The 19,419-nt window shown below is 36.1% G+C and overlaps 2 protein-coding genes across 14 annotated transcripts in view; both read right to left on the bottom strand.

Moving 5' to 3' along the window:
* The window catches only part of LOC128234750 (CLIP-associating protein 1-like), a 126,087-nt gene that overhangs the window by 38,428 nt on the left and 68,240 nt on the right, over positions 1-19,419 (bottom strand). For 8 of the 13 annotated variants that reach the window (XM_052949219.1, XM_052949223.1, XM_052949220.1 and 5 more), the window contains 5 exons: positions 16,899-17,036; positions 16,197-16,415; positions 14,856-14,914; positions 10,779-10,814; positions 8,660-8,824 (listed from right to left, as the gene is read on the bottom strand). In XM_052949219.1, coding sequence (XP_052805179.1) covers positions 8,660-8,824; positions 10,779-10,814; positions 14,856-14,914; positions 16,197-16,415; positions 16,899-17,036 — 617 coding nt within the window. The remainder of the gene's footprint in view (positions 1-8,659; positions 8,825-10,778; positions 10,815-14,855; positions 14,915-16,196; positions 16,416-16,898; positions 17,037-19,419) is intronic. The other 5 variants (XM_052949225.1, XM_052949227.1, XM_052949226.1 and 2 more) reach the window with 3 other exon arrangements.
* Positions 1,170-6,747, bottom strand: LOC128234752 (uncharacterized). Its single transcript, XM_052949233.1, has 2 exons — positions 6,273-6,747; positions 1,170-4,594 (listed from the first exon to the last, which is right to left on the bottom strand). The coding sequence occupies exon 2, from the start codon at positions 4,464-4,466 to the stop codon at positions 3,426-3,428; it is 1,041 nt and encodes a 346-aa protein (XP_052805193.1). The 5' UTR covers positions 4,467-4,594; positions 6,273-6,747; the 3' UTR covers positions 1,170-3,425.

The following is a 19,419-nucleotide window of genomic DNA, read 5'->3' as shown; positions in this document are numbered from 1 at the left end:
CAGCTTCTGAAGGGCAATGACCAATGGTAAAACACTACAAGAGTATGCCAGCTTCTGAAGGGCAATGACCCATGGTAAAACACTACAATGGTATGCCAGCTTCTGAAGGGCAAAAACTCATGGCAAAACACTACAAGGGTATGCCAGCTTCTGTAGGGCAATAACTCATGGCAAAACACTACAAGGTTATAATAATGCCAGCTTCTGTAGGGCAATAACTCATGGTCAAACACTACAAGGGTATACCAGCTTGACAGTAAGGCAGTAACTCATGGTAAAACACTACAAGGGTATGCCAGCTTGACTGTAGGGCAATAACTCATGGTAAAACACTACAAGGGTATGCCAGCTTCTGTAGGGTAATAACTCATGGTAAAACACTACAAAGCTGTAGGGCAATGACCCATGGTAAAACACTACAAGGGTATGCCAGCTTCTGTAGGGCAATAACTCATGGTAAAACACTACAAGGGTATGCCATCTTCCATAGGGCAATGACTCATGGTAAAACACTACAAGGGTATGCCAGGTTCTAAAGGGCAATGACCCATGGCATGTCAGCCTCTGTAGGGCAATAACTCATGGTAAAACACTACAAGGGTATACCAGCTTGACAATAGGGCAATCACTCATGGCAAAACACTACAAGGGTATACCAGCTTCTGTAGGGCAATAACTCATGGTAAAACATTACAAGGGTATACCAGCTTGACTGTAGGGCAATAACTCATGGTAAAACACTACAAGGGTATGCCAGCTTCTGTAGGGTAATAACTCATGGTAAAACACTACAAAGCTGTAGGGCAATGACCCATGGTAAAACACTACAAGGGTATGCCAGCTTCTGTAGGGCAATAACTCATGGCAAAACACTACAAGGGCATGCCAGCTTCCATAGGGCAATGACTCATGGTAAAACACTACAAGGGTATGCCAGGTTCTAAAGGGCAATGACCCATGGCATGTCAGCCTCTGTAGGGCAATAACTCATGGTAAAACACTACAAGGGTATACCAGCTTGACAATAGGGCAATAACTCATGGCAAAACACTACAAGGGTATACCAGCTTCTGTAGGGCAATAACTCATGGTAAAACACTACAAGGGTATACCAGCTTGACTGTAGGGCAATAACTCATGGTAAAACACTACAAGGGTATGCCAGCTTCTGTAGGGTAATAACTCATGGTAAAACACTACCAAGCTGTAGGGCAATGACCCTTGGTAAAACACTACAAGGGAATGCCAGCTTCTGTAGGGCAATAACTCATGGTAAAACACTACAAGGGTATGCCATCTTGACTGTAGGGCAATAACTAATGGCAAAACACTACAAGGGCATGCCAGCTTCCATAGGGCAATGACTCATGGTAAAACACTACAAGGGTATGCCAGGTTCTAAAGGGCAATGACCCATGGATGTCAGCCTCTGTAGGGCAATAACTCATGGTAAAACACTACAAGGGTATACCAGCTTGACAATAGGGCAATAACTCATGGCAAAACACTACAAGGGTATACCAGCTTCTGTAGGGCAATAACTCATGGTAAAACAATACAAGGGTATACCAGCTTGACTGTAGGGCAATAACTCATGGTAAAACACTACAAGGGTATGCCAGCTTGACTGTAGGGCAATAACTCATGGTAAAACACTACAAGGGTATACCAGCTTGACTGTAGGGCAATAACTCATGGTTAAACACTACAAGGGTATGCCAGCTTGACTGTAGGGCAATAACTCATGGTAAAACACTACAGGGGTATGCCAGCTTGACTGTGGGGCAATAACTCATGGTAAAACACTACAAGGGTATGCCAGCCTGACTGTAAGGGCAATAACTCATGGTAAAACACTACAAGGGTATGCCAGCTTGACTGTAGGGCAATAACTCATGGTACAACACTACAAGGGTATGCCAGGTTGACTCAGTAGGGCAATAACTTATGGCAAAACACTACAAGGGTATACCGGCTTGACTGTAGGGCAATAACTCATGGTAAAATACTATAAGTGTATGCCAGCTTTTGTAGGGTAATAACTCATGGTAAAACATTACAAGGCTATGCCAGCTTTTTTAGGGTAATAACTAATGGTAAAACACTACAAGGGTATACCAGCTTGACAATAAGGCAATTACTCATGGTAAAACACTACAAGGGTATGCCAGCTTGACAATAAGGCAATAACTCATGGTAAAACACTACAAGGGTATGCCAGCTTTTGTAGGGTAATAACTCATGGTAAAACACTAAAAGGGTATGCCAGCTTTTGTAGGGTAATAACTCATGGTAAAACACTACAAGGGTATACCAGCTTGACAATAAGGCAATAACTCATGGTAAAACACTACAAGGGTATACCAGCTTGACAATAAGGCAATAACTCATGGTAAAACACTACAAGGGTATGCCAGCTTGACTGTAGGGCAATAACTCATGGTAAAACACTACAAAGCTTCTGTAGGGCAATAACTCATGGTAAAACACTACAAGGGTATGCCAGCTTCTGTAGAACAACACCACAAGGAAATAACTGAAATTTAGTTAGCTCAATAAATACCAAGTTGTTGTTGTGGTTATTGATGTTTCAGTGCATCTGAAGCCAACATAGATGTTGGGTGATTTTTTGACTAGCCTTGTCCTTTGCATACAAACTAAGCTTTCAGATTATTATTTAATTATTTTTTGATGATTTATTCATTATGTATTTAAAGTCAATTTCACAACAAAAGGAATTTTGCATTTCAAAATCTCGTATAATCTAAGCAGAACTGAATTATGGCAAATAAATGTGTGTTGTACAACACTAGTTATAGAAGTATGACACTTGCGTCACAAAATAAACAAACTATTGTGTACTTCAATGTGAAGGCCAATATACTAAATATATATTTAAAAGTCATTTATTTTGAAAAATACTGTCAGTCCATTGGTTCAAAATTGTTTTAACCATTATAATTACCGTATATGCTCCTGGAAAAGTTAATTTCTTGTCAAATTCAAATTTGGGGCGGTATACTTATAATATTGCATTATACTCATATATATCTGATTCGCAGGGCTCAATCTAAAATATATACACTACGCCAGAAAATGTTTTATTAAATAGTTTTATAAAAGGTAGTTTATATATTGGCTACTATACTATGTGTATCTGGCCAACCTAACAACCAACACAACAAGATCAACAATATGCCATTTCTATGTCACCCTGGCCAGGATAAAACAGGGCATTTTATTTCATACATAATTATGATGAAGTATTATAGGTGTATAGTATTATACAGCAATACTATAAATTCCTAAAAAAGAATAACATTATAGGGGTGTCCATGAATAACTTTTAAATGATATTAAATGCAACTACATATTTGCCATTAATAGTTGTGGTTGCCAGCTGTTATTATATTTTTATTACAACACTAACATAGATTATCTCCCTTACCAGATACAGAAATATTATCTCCTATTTGTTCTCTGCTATTGGTTTCATCTGACTGAACTATAACATCCTTGCCATTGGATTTTTCAAGATCTGAGATGCGAGGTATTTCAACAATTTTCGGAAATATTGCAAAATGAACAGACTTGCTCTTTGATGGTGTTAAAGGAGCACTAGAGTCTTCAACACTGGCTTTTAAATCAACCATGTCTGAATAGGTTTTGTCATTTTCAGATATATCGATACAAGCATTGTTTTCCCTACTCTGTAGAAAATTTGTTTTCCAAGGTCTACTATAAGGCACAATGTTTTCATTGGTATCACTGTTCATGAAAGTTTGCAACACTGACAAACTATCAGAATGTTTATGTGTCTGGCGACTGAGCGAAAGCGAGTCGCAATGGTATTTGAAGCTGTCCGGGTAGTCTGCACTGTCCACAGGTGAGATTGGACTACCAAGGTCAGATGTCATACTACAGCCATGATGTTCCCTCAACCCGGTATCACCATGTATGTATGTGCGGACTTGTTGCACCCTCATGGGGCATTGACACCATCCTAGAGCCTCCCGAGCCCCTACAAGACTGCACTCTCCTCCCTCCCTAGATTCTCTCCACTCGGACCCAACAAAGGCTTCATAAACCTCCTCAAAGTCTTCAAACACATCATCCAGATCACCAAGACCTTCATCAGCCTCTTCATCAACATGGTCAAGTCTTCTATAACACTTTGCAGGAAAACTACCCTCTAATCCATTATGATGTTGATTCTTGAAGCTTATATCAATATCACCACCAATCTCTTTTGAATCTCCTGATTTTTTTAGAATTCCAACCAGTTTTCTTCCATTATGTGTAATAGTATTCAAGTTAATTTCGAATGCTGTTTTTTCACATTTATTCTCCAAATCACACTCAGTTCCCTGCGCTAAAGTGTCTGCAAATCTCACTCCTAATGTAGAAGATAGATTTGCTAATGTCTTCCAAGAGTTCACTGAAGTCATGTCCACTAGTGTTTCCATAAAATTATCCTAATTTCCATTTCAGAAGGCTTACATTTTTGTCAACACATTTTAATAATATCTAAAAGTCTCATCACCTTTTACATTATCTGTCATAAAAAATTTCTTCATATTGTTTACTATTTTAACTGCATAGCAAAAATGTTAAAGCTGTCACTTTAATCTGTATCACTCAAACACCAAGCCAAAACAAGATTAACCAGATTAGAGAAAAAGAGAGTAAACCAAATCTCTATGGAATTTTAATAAACTTCCAAAAAAGTCAATCCGATGTCCTTGAAGCAACATGAAAATAAGCACTTTGCGCTGATAAAAGACCATATCAGTGAAATGAACTTGTAAGTGAGAGTAAATCCAGAAAAACACATCTCTTTCTCAATTTCAGAAGGATTAATCTGGATAATCATTTAACCACTTTTGGGTTACTATTATTAAATAGCCATTGGAATTCATGATCTTCAAATACAGTATTATGGGTGAATTGAAGTTACAATCTGTTTGATATCATCACTAAAGATGTTATCACCTTCTATTTTGCATAGGCCAATCCAACTAAAGGTAATTAGTTTACATTAAAATTCTTTTGAATACTTCATTTTATCGGACTAAATAGAAGATAACTGCTAACCACTAGTATTGATGTCATCGTACTACTGGCTCTACACAGTGCATAACCCAAGACCCATCAACTGCATGAAATAATGCCATCCTGTTTTCTAGGTTCCATATAATATTAAAGCATTAATTTTTGACATGACAATTGGGTATATGAAAGGTTGGTCTCATAAAACAGCTCATATCAAGGTTATCAAATAATTGAACAATCACTGGTTACACCCTTGAAGTGAAACAAGATACAACATCACAAGTTCAATCAATTAAAAATTTATTTTATTTCTATTTACTGACCATGGCTAAAAGCAGTTTGTAATTCGATATGACCCAATTTCCTTTCAAAGAAACAGCATTTAAGCATAATTGGAGAATATTCACTGCAATATTGGAAACGTTATGATGCAAGTTGTATGGAATCGTTGTCATGATTACAGAGAAATACCCTTAAATATTGCAATCACTATTATAAATAAAAGTGGAAACTACATAACACAGAAATGTGGAAACTACATAACGACAGAAAAGACTTTTAAGCCATCAAAATGAAAGGAACAAATTAAGTAATAGAATAGAAAACTAGGAGGATGGAAACTAATCCCAAACTTCTTGATTCTGTCGAAGGTGAATGAATCCAGTGTTGCATGCAAACTATTGCATGACAAGCGTTGCATCTTTACATTAATGAGAAATTGCCTAGAATTATCACGGAAAACCAATATGACAGTCAGCGCTAAAATACATCTGACAGTAGAGGGTAGATGCCTAGAATTATCATGGAAAACCAAAATGACACAGCCCTAAAATACATCTGACAGTACAGGGTAGATGTCTAGAATTATCACCGAAAACCAATATGACACAGCTCTTAAATACATCTGACAGTACAGGGTAGATGTATAGAATTATCATGGAAAACCAATATGACACAGTCCTAAAATACATCTGACAGTACAGGGTAGATGCCTAGAATTATCATGGAAAACCAATATGACACAGCCCTTAAATACACCTGACAGTACAGGATAGATGCATAGAATTATCATGGAAAACCAATATGACAGTCAACCCTAAAGTACAGTACAGGGTAGATGTTCACAGTGTCTGAAACAACAGTGTGTCTCCCAGCAACCATTTCATTATTAACCTGCTTATTCGTTAACAACATTGCACATCTAAGTCATTTATTGTTACCAATATAAAGGACTTCTATATTTCTCCATCAGAATTTCAGACTTGCAAAAGTTTCTTGCTCTGAACCATGAAAACAGTTTATAAACTTCTGTTGCGATCCATACTGTAAATCCACTCCATCAGAGTCCATGGAAGTTTATTCACTTCTAACTCACTTTTTCACACAGGAGCTCATCAACTTCTTATTGTTACAAAATTGTATGTTATGATATTACAGAACATTCAATACTATATCTTTTATCATTCCATCTTTTGTTTGTTAACGACAAGAGCACACAAAAAGCTTGTCAAAGGGAACAATTTGCGGTATACCATATCCGTGTTAATAAACATTTCTTATTCATTACATATACCATAACATTATGTGAGGTAATACTGAGAGGTAACACTCTGTCAAACATGATAGGTGATAAAATCACAGTGCTGGAGTTTGAGACAATATCAGCTGTCAATAATTCATTAAATTTCATGACAAAGTGACCATAATACCTAGGTCAAAACCAGAACATCCGGTTATAGAGGCAATAAAATAATACTTTACATGAAAATCTTCACCAATTTGAATGCTTGTAACCTTATAAACCTTATAATTTGTACAAAATATATATTACATTATTTCATAAATTATGTTTCATATGGGTAACCACAGACTTTCTCAAACAAATTTTAACCATGCATTCATTGTTGTCTCATTTGTAAATCTGTATCAACTGCACTAATAAAGCAGCGTTGATGAAATTAAAGACAATACATATAATTTGCTAATTATTTCTTTTTATTATGAAATGCTGAATTAAAAAACTTTCCACATGATACAAGTCACCCCCCCCCCCCGACCCCTCAGAGTAGATTTATATTGACCAGCATTGATCACTTTATATGTATCCCATTTTTCACCCACACAGGGTCACCATCTAATACCACCCAAAACCTTTGGATTAACCCATATTTTCTTATCTTATGTTTATGTGAACAATTTAACCCTTGTTTGGCCCATGGTTATTCACATACATTTGTATTATTATAACTGACAGTGAATCAGGTGAATTTCATGATGAAACTCTTTAAAGAACTTGACCAAGCTTTTTCATATATGATTTAGCAATTTTGATTCTACAGGCAGTATCAAATTAAACCAAAATCAAAACACTGCCACTTTTTCCTGTAAATTTATGTTGTTTTTTACTTGTGTATTGTCCATTTCACATGTTATTACAGTATTATTAAAATACAGAAAGTAAATATAAAGTGAGATATTTTGGTTCATTGTTTTGATTCATCTACTTGAACTCCAAAGTAAGCAAGTGTAAAAACATAATTTTCATCACAAAAACTGGAGTGAGTTTTACAAGTATGAAAATTTGTATTGCACTGCAACTATATCACAATTAAATACTGAAACACAACCAGGTTTTTATGCCACTGATAACAATAATCGCCCCTCAAATAATACTGGATTTTCACTATTTATTGACATTTTTTTTTTAAAGTAAATAAATAAAATGTCATTTTATAACGAGACTGATTGTGTTACTTTATTTTAAAATTTATTTCCTAACAAGTTCTAAAATTGAATCACAACATAATTTGAATGTATTAAATTATGTATCTAAAATGTATATATTATTAACATAAAAAGTTATGGTCATACTGATGAGGAATAATGAATGAATACAAACATTGTTACTTAAGTTAATGAAACTGTTATAATTAACTACACTTTGTCTAAATAAAAGCCATCATTTACTTAACTTTGAAATAGGTCACATATATACTGTCGAAAAAGCTTCCTATAATACCATTATATAAACAGACTTGAATTGACTGAATGTTGAAATTGAAACAGCATGCCATTTCCCACATAATATAAGTCTTAATGGAAGTTATAATAAACCCAGAACCTTTGATATTTGGGAGAAAAACTCAATCCTATAAACCAAGCTCTTGTCCATCAACTGTATGGGCAAAATGCGGACATTATTCTGAAGGTTGAGCTATATAAAACATGAATATATAGCCTTTTTAGGATATAATTATATACCTTGGTAAGTAGCAAGACTTGAGCAAATTAGCAACACTGATATTTAGGCTACTAAAATACTTATTTTATTCTCGCAGAATGGCACTTAAATGCCATATAGCAATATAAACCTTGATTGAGGCAAATGATAACAACCCCGAACCAAAGAAGGGAGTGAAATTATGCAAGGACACCTCTAGCACCTTTTTGTTTTTGATTGCTGTGAATGCAAATAAGTAAGCGTTTCAATGTTCCAAGCGAGGAAAAAGTGGGTCATGCGTACACTGGTCTTTCAGGACATTTCCAGGATAGGTCCGTGATCCACCAGAATAAAGGCTTTGAAGGTAATATAATCATGTGTGCTTACGTAGAGAATTTGTGGATCCGTTTGACAAACGTGCAGCGAGAAGTGTAGATGATGACCGTCTACGCGGCGTAGTTGAGGTGCCGCTCGTTATATCAACAGCGCTACTTGAGCGTGTAATACCGTTAGATGTGCCCCCCACTGGCCGGTCATTAAATGTTTCTAAATCTGTAAAGGTGGCAACACGCTTAACATTTCCATTATGGACTTGAGACAATATTAACTATGAGTTGTATTCTTTGCAGGATGGGTAAGTCAAGATGCTTGTTAGTAGCAGCTAGTATAATGGAATACTGTCATACACCATGTAGTAGTGATGAGTGATGAGTTATATACATGGTCAAGTGCAATTAGGTGCAATGAAAATACATGGGGTGGCTGGCTAACTAAAACATAACATGGGTAACAAACTAGTGAGGTAAATAAACAGTAACTGAGTACTATACTCAAACATGGCTACATAATAACAATGGATGATGATGATGTTGAAAATGATGTTTAAAGAATGTTAGAATTATGAAAATATTGATGAATACAAACAAACTTTGAAAGCAATTCAATCCTCAAACATTTCACAACCAGCCTTATGTTCATATTTATTTGTTCTTTCAAGTATTCCTGTTAAAATCTTCCATGCATGTCAATTACTAATGCAACAGAAATAAAACTAGGTTTTTGACATTGGGTTTGTGCAAATTATATAAATGATGAATAAGAAAACAGATGTGAAAGCGAAACTCTTAAATGTTTATATGCTTTTCTAAATTAAAACAAGGGCACCTTGGTACAAACTTTTCTGTTACTTGACCAAAGACCCCAAACCCAAGGAATTTTGATCAAAGACTTTCAAGCGAGACATTGACTTTTAACCTATAGACATGAGTGTTGCTGGTGACACACAGTCATGTCTTGGTGAAAACGTGAGCAAACTTACTTTGAATTCACCAAATGCATGACCAAGTAACAGTCTTGACAATAAAAAAACAAGGATTTTGAGCCATGACCCTTATTATGTGACGTTGACCGTAAACCTACAGACTTAAGTGAATCATTGGCGAACATCTGTGCCAAGTTACTTTAAAATTCCCCAATGACAAGTTACAGCTTGGACAAATTGAAATATTTTGACCAATGATTCTGAAGTGTGACTTTGACCATTGACCTAAAGATAATGGCTCGTGCAGGCAATATATTGTCTAATCATAGCAGGCATTTGTGCCAAATGAATTTAAATCATCTTATGCATGGCCAAGTTACAGCCCTGACAAGCAAAAACACAAGATTATTTTTTTAAACAAATGATACAGGTCAAACTATCTAGACAACGTGAACATTTGTTCCAATTAGTTCTAAAAACTCCTGATGTATGACCAAGTTACAGCATGTAAAATCCATATTACAAGGCATTTTAACCAACGACCTTTAAGTGTGACCTTGACCTTTGACTTTCAGAACTGTCTACGCAACTGTCTTGTTGTGGAGAATATGTGTGCCAAATTATCTTAAAATCCCTCTTTGCAAAAAGGCAAAGTTACAGCCTGAACACAAATTTAAAGGAATATTGACCAATGACCTTTAAATGTGACCCTTACTTTTGGCGTGTAAACCTGGGTCTTGTCTGTGACATACTGTCTTGTCATGGAGAATATTTGTGCCAAGTTATTTTAAAATACCTTTTATGCATGGCAAAGTTACACCTTGACCGTTTAAGAGTGCCCATACCCATTCTAATAACCTAGGTTTATAAAGGTACACCATCCGGAAATTGTAATACTTTTATGTAACAACTTCCAATGGAGTTTACAGCATTGCAAAGAGCCAAAATTTGTATAGGCTCAAAACAAAATTATTTAAAGATGCATTGGCAGATTGGAAAATAATACTTCTTGCAGGAAGTAAACTTTTGATCATTTATATTGGTAATGTTTCCAAAAATGTTTGACAATAGAAAACTTTGCAATATAAAAACAGACTAATAGCAAACACAAAAAATAGAAGCACTACACAGCAAATCACGCAAAATATGATGTCATTGATGATGTCATGGGTGATATGAGGTCACATGACCATGCCATGTGAAGTCACATGGTCAAAGTCACATGACATAAATATGGAGGCTTACCTTCACCTTGACCATCAAGATCATCATTATCTAGGTCTAAAATATTGAGGAAAACGAAGGTTACATCTAACTCTTCTTCATATGCACATTTGCAGTTAGAAAAAAATCACACAGTAAGTAATAAGCTTTTTATTGTAATCCACAGGCCAATACTTGTTGATGCATAGCAATCACTTCTATTACCATCTTACAAATAGAGCAACTTCATAGAAAAAGCAAATTAACATTAGCCAATTCATCACTTCTTAAATAACTTCTATAAATTGATCCTCATAATTGTGCAAAGGGGTATAGACTGTTGCATCAATAGATTCTAAGTTAAAGTTAGTATTTATTTTTGGTCTTTTTAACAATTAAGTTGGCAGGCCAGGCTCAGCGAGGCACCAACTAATCTTTTAGAAGTCCAACAATAACTGTTAACTTTCTTAGTGTTCAGGGCTTAATGTCGCACAAATGCCTTTATATTAGCCGGTGTGCATGCCTGAGCTTCTATATAATTTACTTTAGACAACCAATTAATGACTTCATGAAAAGTTGGCCGTTGTTTTCATTATGAAAAAAATGGAAATTTGGCAGTTTTGTAATCTGCATAATGAATTAAATATGATTCTGTTCGGTGATCTCATTGGCAGAGACACGAGTCTGAACACTAAGAGACAATCATTAATAAAGCATTAATAAAAGATGGGTGCGTTTCCAGTTTATAAATCTACCCTTTGCGGTGATGCCACTTTAATCTTTTCTGAGAGGATTGGATTTTTCCCCATTTTAAAATGATCAGTGTCAACTGGAAAGCCAGAAGATTCAATTTGTTCAAGGCTTACATAGATTGTTTTATTTACCGTGGTTCAATTTTCATAAATAGAACAAATTGAGTTTATTTCGTTGGATTTTTTGTTTTGTGAGCCAAACTTCCAACCCATTTTTACATGCATGAACCTGGAAATCAACATACCACCTTTTACGCCTTATGATCAGCATAGAATTGCAGTTGAAAGAAATGTCATTATTCAGTCAATTCTAGAACATTTCTTACACATTGCCTTCATGCAAATTTAATAGAAATAGGCACAGTTAGACTATTTTTTAAAATGCATTTCTAACAACACATGTTCTTACACGGTAGAACTTATGAAGAAATTGCATGCTTTTTAGAAATGATGCCGATTTAAATACTTTTCTAGTTTATTTAATGCCAATTCAAACTTCATGCAATTTTGCACTGTAAAAAAGTATACAAGGGTTATTTGAAGATTTCTTCTATGACATAATTAAATATAAAAATAATCAATTCTAATAAGTTTTGCAAATATTTACAAATACTGTAAATGTCCTATTAAAAGTGTCTGCCCTTATAGATGCTCCAGGGGTATTTTTGGTCTAATTTGAGATTCTGCTTATCTTAACTCTAAACTCAATAAAAGAAAAAAAAGAAAAGAAAAAGAAATTTCTTCTAAATTTGTAGAAAACCATCCCATCGGTGCCATTATAGAGCACCTGTTCAGACTGCTGACTCCATGCATTTAGAAAAGCAGATTACTGCTGATAAGACAGCGACCACTATTCAAAGTTGCATTGATTTTATGTGCCATCAGTCTTAGTAGGTAAGGAATAAATTCAGGTCAGTTCTGTACTAAAAAAATTTGAATAGTTCAAACTCAAATGGCTTGGACAATTTTCTTCACAATTAATAAATAAAATTTATGCTTTTGACTTTTAACTTTGCAACATTTTTTAACTGTAAGGAGAAACAAACAATCCTCATTATTGCCCAAAGCTGTGTATAGATATTATTATTCAAGCCATGTGTTTAGTGGACCACTTGATTGATTTACATGCCATGGTGTGTATACAGCATTGATGCAGCAGATACTGATCACCAATTGGTCATTCGCTGGCTTTTAACTCCCCCTCTTGTCTAGGTGATGGACAATCATGACAAGTGTAATTAGTATTTATATTTTTGACTCTAAACATCACTAATCAGCAAATTTATTTGATTTTAAAAAGTTTGATGAACGGGGGAAAATGGTTCTTTTTTATTGTGCAGTGTTCTGAATAAAACACCTGCCCGGCACCTTTAATAGGACATTTACGATAGTTTGATGTGTAATACAATACTGTTCACACCTTTTGACCAACTTTTTGAGATATTTCTTTCCAAAATGGTCAAACCTAAATAATATCATTGCATCATTTACAAATACCATCTGCACTCCATGCTTTTATACAGATCACAACTCCATACATGTATACTTTATTGTATCACATTTAAAGGTGCATTCTTTATGTGATTTTTTAATCTTGGAATCAATCTTTCAAAATTTAAGATAACTCACATTTGAAATCACTTTGTATGAACATTTCATATTGTTAAAGAATATCAAATTATAAGAGGTTGTTGAATTTTACAGCTATCTGGCAATTTTTTTTTTGCAGAACCAGACGATCTACTAAAAAGAAACTTAGTGGTCAAATAAACAAGAGCTGTCACAGAGACAGCGCGCTCGACTATTCCGCCGCTTTTCAGTGTAAGGATTGAAAAGTTTTGGCGAAACATGCATGGATCACTGATAGATTAGATTTCAATGCAATACATGATGTGCGAAGATATTAACATAAATGTGGTTACATGCAAAATTTTAACCAGAATTTTTAAGTGTAATAATACAGGGCCATTATTTGCAAAACACAGTTATCTAACTTGATTATTCAATTAGGTTGGGTGGTTGAATACCATTGTATAAAGTCTCAATGCAATACATCAAATAGTTGCAGTGATATTATCCTATGTGTGCTAACATGCAAGACCTTAACCAGAATTTCTAAGTCGCATAATAAAGGGGCAAAAATGATATAATATGAAAGATAGAGTTATCTTATTTGATTAAATAAGAAGGTTAAAAGGTTGGGAGCCTGTGTGTCAAGTTTCAATGCAATACATGATGTATTTGCTGAAGCATTGACTTAAAAGTGGTTACATGCAAAACCTTAACCAGAATTTCTATGTTGAATAAAAAAGGGGCCATTATTTGAATTTAATGCAAACTAGAGTTATATTACTTGGTTATTTCAGTAGATTGGATGGTTGAGTACCATTTTATAAAGTCTCAATGCAATTCATCCAGTAGTTGCTGAGATATTAACCTATGTGTGCTTACATGCAAAACCTTAAACAGAATTTCTGAGTCGAATAATAAAGGGCAATTATTTGCATTAAATGCAAACTAGAGTTATCTAACTTGGTAAATTAAGTAGTTTGGATGGTTGAGTACCATTGTATCAAGTCTCAATGCAATACCTCAAGCAGTTGCTGAGATATTAACCTATGTGTGCTTGCACGCAAAACCTTAAACAGAATTTTTAAGTCAAATAATAAAGGCCTATTATTGGCATTAAATGCAAAGTAGAGTTATCAAACTTGGTTAATTAAGTAGGTTGGATGGTTGAGTACCATTGTATAAAGTCTCAATGCAATACCTCAAGTAGTTGCTGAGATATTAACCTGTGTGTGCTTGCACGCAAAACCTTAACCAAGGGGTGACGCCGACGCTGACGCTTGGGTGAGTAGTATAGCTCTCCTTATTCTTCGAATAGTCGAGCTAAAAAGAATGCTCCTTTAAAAACATGAAAAAATCATTTTCTAGAAAATTATTTCAGTTATAACCAATAATGAATCCTTCAATGTTCAGAACTGCTTAAAGGTCTCAACAATTTTATAAAAAAGATCTTGTAACAAAGGCGTCATCTTATCAATGACCAAATGATAAGATCAAATTTTCAAAATGGTTGGAAATATTACTCTATTCCTGTTAAAACTTACAAGGTTTTATAAAAAGAAATTGGACATATTCTATGCATTCGCTTGAAAATGATGATTGTAAGATGTTTCGTTGTACGCTCGTTAATAAGATGACCCCAGTATGATCTAATTCATAGTGAACAAAGCACGACACCACAGCTGTGACAATACCTTCACATCTTTTACTATGAAAGAGGGTAAATTAAAAGAGAAGCTTATACTCTGAAGATTACTGCTGGTATACTGTTATCAATAGGACATTAACTGTCACATACCTCCGCCAGTGTCACTACGTGCTGACCGGAACCGCTGATGACTCTTTTTACCAATACGCCTGAAACAATTTAACTCACCCATCAAACAACATACCCCTCTCATTGGCCAATCTCATTCATGTCTTGTGATCTTTATTATATAAATATTCTTAGTGTTTCAGGACTAAGTATTACCATGTTGACACAAATTGGTAGTTTTTCTATAAAGAAATCTAGTTTCTATTCTGACTGACCAAGTACTTCCCTTAAGTGATTACAAAGCATCAAATCTGGATTTTTCCACACAGGTTTTCCAGCAAATAAATTTCCATGATTTCTTTCTAGTTTTCCTTCATGTATGTTTTCTTTATTCGTTGTTGTTTCATAATTATGTAATCATGTTCATTTTGGCAGCACAATAATGTTATATGCAATGTTCTATGTCATGTTATATGCCATTATATACATCAATGTTATATTTCATGTTATATGCAAAGTTCCCTGCCATGTTATATGCCATTTGTAACAGGCTTAATTATCTTCTTCCATTTTGCCAAATTACTTACTTGAACTTGAGTTTACATAATAAATTCTATTTTATTGTGATCTCAGATCTCTTTAAATTGAGATTCACCATTTATAACCAAATAATACCAAGACCAAATTTGTTTGCTTGGTCATGTTGTAAGGTACTTGTTGTTGATAGATCTATGATAAATATGTCTTCTTTCACCTATCAATAAAATAATTATTGCATATCTTCATGGTCTCGTGTTACTATTATAGAAGATGATAACCCCAAAGAAATGCTAGACAAATCTTAGCCCAAACAGTGTGTTTTTTCTGATCAAACTGGAAACCAAAAGATGCCAAAATGTCACTTTTTCCCCCAAACATTAAAAGAAAATTCCGCAATTTGACTGCTTAAGAACAAAATTGAAAAGGGTGTATATTCCAGCCCAAAATTGACCCCCCCCACCAAGTTTTTGTGATGAATTGATGTTTTCTTAAAGGAACAATTTGTATATGTATTGTACTTTATCCCGAGAGTGGGAGCTCTCTAATTTAATCAAAATGATGCATTTTTCTCAATAAGAAAAACTCTGAGGCACATCCCAAAATGGTGAAAAATCACTGCAATAAATAAGATATTTTCAGTGTATGAAATTATAATTATTAACAACTCAGTAGGATTAACTGTGAAAGTTACTTATATTCTTGACAATAGAATAGTCCATTGTCTTACATTTACAAAATAATTGATTTGTCAAACTATGTCACTCTGTACTGAGCTCCAGTTCTGAGTATTCATATGAGCAAGTGTAATGAGTGTAAAACACTTTAAAATATGAGAGTGTTTACCCGAGAGTGCTGGTCTCATGTCCCCGGTCCTGGCTGGCTGAGCGTGCTCGGGGCACTCTGGAGGCCCCCGCAGAAGCCCCACCTTGCCCACTATTAACAGAGTTACTACTGGAGGAGTTACTCAGTTCCCCCTGCAGGGCCTTCTGTTTTGCAGGGTCCAAGTGGGACAACAGCAAGTCACCCTGGTCTTTAAAGTGTGTTGTAAAACCCCAGAATGACCTGCAACACAAAGTGCAATTACATTATTTATACAGGTAGTTTTCTTTCCTAGTTAATCAAATGAGAATCTTAATGGAGGAAGTACGGCACTTCTTAAACCTTCATAAGTCTTAAACCATTTATATCTGCAGCAAACTGTATAGAGCAGGGATGTGCAAAAATACATCAGACGTCATTTAAATTGATTGAATTTGATCATGGAATTACATGCAGATTTCAGGTGACATCACACTGTCTGGCTTGGTGGTTTTCCCTGAGAATTTTCAGCTGGGGGACCTCGGATCCTCCTTTTTAATCAATTGGATGAAGTAGTACTATAGTACTTCTTTTCAGTCCCAATATTACAGTATATACTTCATAACAGTTATAACATTTGAGGTCCCAGGGATGCACAGTAAATTGGAAAACAGGTTCCCTGGCCCAAAAATTTGCTTTTGGTACTCGGGTATTCTCAGGTTAATATATGAGAAGAAAGGGGCATACTTCCTGGCGAATGACCTGGCCTCTGAGTCTGCATCACTTATGCCCTTCTTAATGGCCTCCTGTAGAATGGCTATGTGTTTCTCTAGTATATGGGTGGGCCATGTGTGTAACACCTGGTTCATAAACTCAAAGCAGTACCTGCAACAAACAACAAGGATATGCGTGGGCCACATGTGTAACACCTGGTTCATAAACTAATAGCGGTGCCCGCAACATACAACAAGGATATGCATGGGCAACATATGTAACACATAGCTCAAATCTAGGGCCCTGTGATAGGCTTACCATGACTCATCAATCACCATCACACCTAGGACCCTGTGATAGGCTTCCCATGACTCAGCACTCACCATCATATATAGGCCCCTGTGACAGGCTTACCATGACTCAGCAATCACCATCACACCTAGGACTCTGTGATAGGCTTCCCATGACTCAGCAATCACCATCATATATAGGCCCCTGTGACAGGCTTACCATGACTCATCAATCACCATCACACCTAGGACCCTGTGATAGGCTTCCCATGACTCAGCAATCACCATCAAACCTAGGACCCTGTGATAGGCTTACCATGACTCAGCAATCACCATCACACCTAGGACCCTGTGATAGGCTTCCCATGACTCATCAATCACCATCACACCTAGGACCCTGTGATAGGCTTCCCATGACTCAGCAATCACCATCAAACATAGGACCCTGTGATAGGCTTCCCATGACTCAGCAATCACCATCACACCTAGGACCCTGTGATAGGCTTCCCATGACTCAGCAATCACCATCACACCTAGGACCCTGTGATACTCTTCCCATGACTCAGCAATCACCATCATACCTAGGACCCTGTGACAGGCTTTCCATGACTCAGCAATCACCATCATACATAGGCCCCTGTGACAGGCTTACCATGACTCAGCAATCACCATCAAACATAGGCCCCTGTGATAGGCTTCCCATGTCTCAGCAATCACCATCAAACATAGGCCCCTGTGATAGACTTACCATGACTCATCAATCACCATCAAACATAGGCCCCTGTGATAGGCTTACCATGACTCATCAATCACCATCAAACATAGGCCCCTGTGATAGGCTTACCATGACTCAGCAATCACCATCATACCTAGGACCCTGTGATAGGCTTACCATGACTCAGCAATCACCATCATACCTAGGACCCTGTGATATGCTTCCCATGACTCAGCAATCACCATTATACCTAGGACCTTGTGATAGGCTTACCATGACTCAGCAATCACCATCATACCTAGGACCCTGTGATAGGCTTACCATGACTCAGCAATCACCATCATACCTAGGACCCTGTGATAGGCTTCCCATGTCTCAGCAATCACCATCATACCTAGGACCCTGTGATAGGCTTACCATGACTCATCAATCACCATCAAACATAGGACCCTGTGATAGGCTTCCCATGACTCAGCAATCACCATCAAACATAGGCCCCTGTGATAGGCTTACCATGACTCATCAATCACCATCAAACATAGGCCCCTGTGATAGGCTTCCCATGACTCAGCAATCACCATCAAACATAGGCCCCTGTGATAGGCTTCCCATGACTCAGCAATCACCATCAAACATGGGACCCTGTGATAGGCTTACCATGACTCATCAATCACCATCATACCTAGGACCCTGTGATAGGCTTACCATGACTCAGCAATCACCATCAAACATAGGCCCCTGTGATAGGCTTACCATGGACTCTGTGATAGGCTTACCATGACTCAGCTATCACCAAAATCAAAAGCAAACAATACAATTCTATGGTTTTACCATAATCATTTTGAATCATGGAAACATTTACAAAAAGTGGCAGGTCTAACATTGTACCAACTACTTTTGTACACAATCAACACAGCTTTGTCATTGCTTACTCCACTTTTGATTTTCTATCAGCTACAGTTACCTCAGCAGGGATAATTTTATGTCAGATTTTCAATGAGAGAATTGCTCCCATTTGTCCAAAATTGGTGAGAGAATTTTAATTTCAGTGAGATTTTTATAATACATGTACATGGATAAAGCAATGATAAAAAAATGCATTAAAGTAACTTTATTTATGAATATCAATTTATTTACAAATTCACAATATATTGATATATAGATATAATATATACACTTGTTTTACTAGAAGAAAACACTTGTTAACAGTTCAGACATCATGAAAATTCATACTCATCAAACTTGAGCAAAAAATAGGATTAAGCCATTTTTGCTGAAAGGTGCATTGACTTTTTTGGGGGGAATGAAGGCTTTCCATTGTTGTTTTCATCTGAAGCTGGTATTTCATTTTGGTCCAGAGGCTTTTTTTAAGGACTGCAAACAACGTATTCTGATTTGACATTTTGACGCTTCTGATATTGTAAACGCCTTTAAAATGCAGTGGTTACCCGCGTAAACATAATTATTCCAGTTCGCAAAAACGCTTGAAAACAAGTGCGTGGACGATATCGATCAAAACATTCAATAAGACAAATGCATTCAATGTAGG

This window comes from Mya arenaria, chromosome 5, assembly GCF_026914265.1.
Source record: "Mya arenaria isolate MELC-2E11 chromosome 5, ASM2691426v1".
In the NCBI taxonomy this organism is placed as follows: Eukaryota; Metazoa; Mollusca; class Bivalvia; order Myida; family Myidae; genus Mya; species Mya arenaria.
Note: the sequence above shows the minus strand (reverse complement) of the source record. Positions and strands in the feature narration are given on the sequence as shown.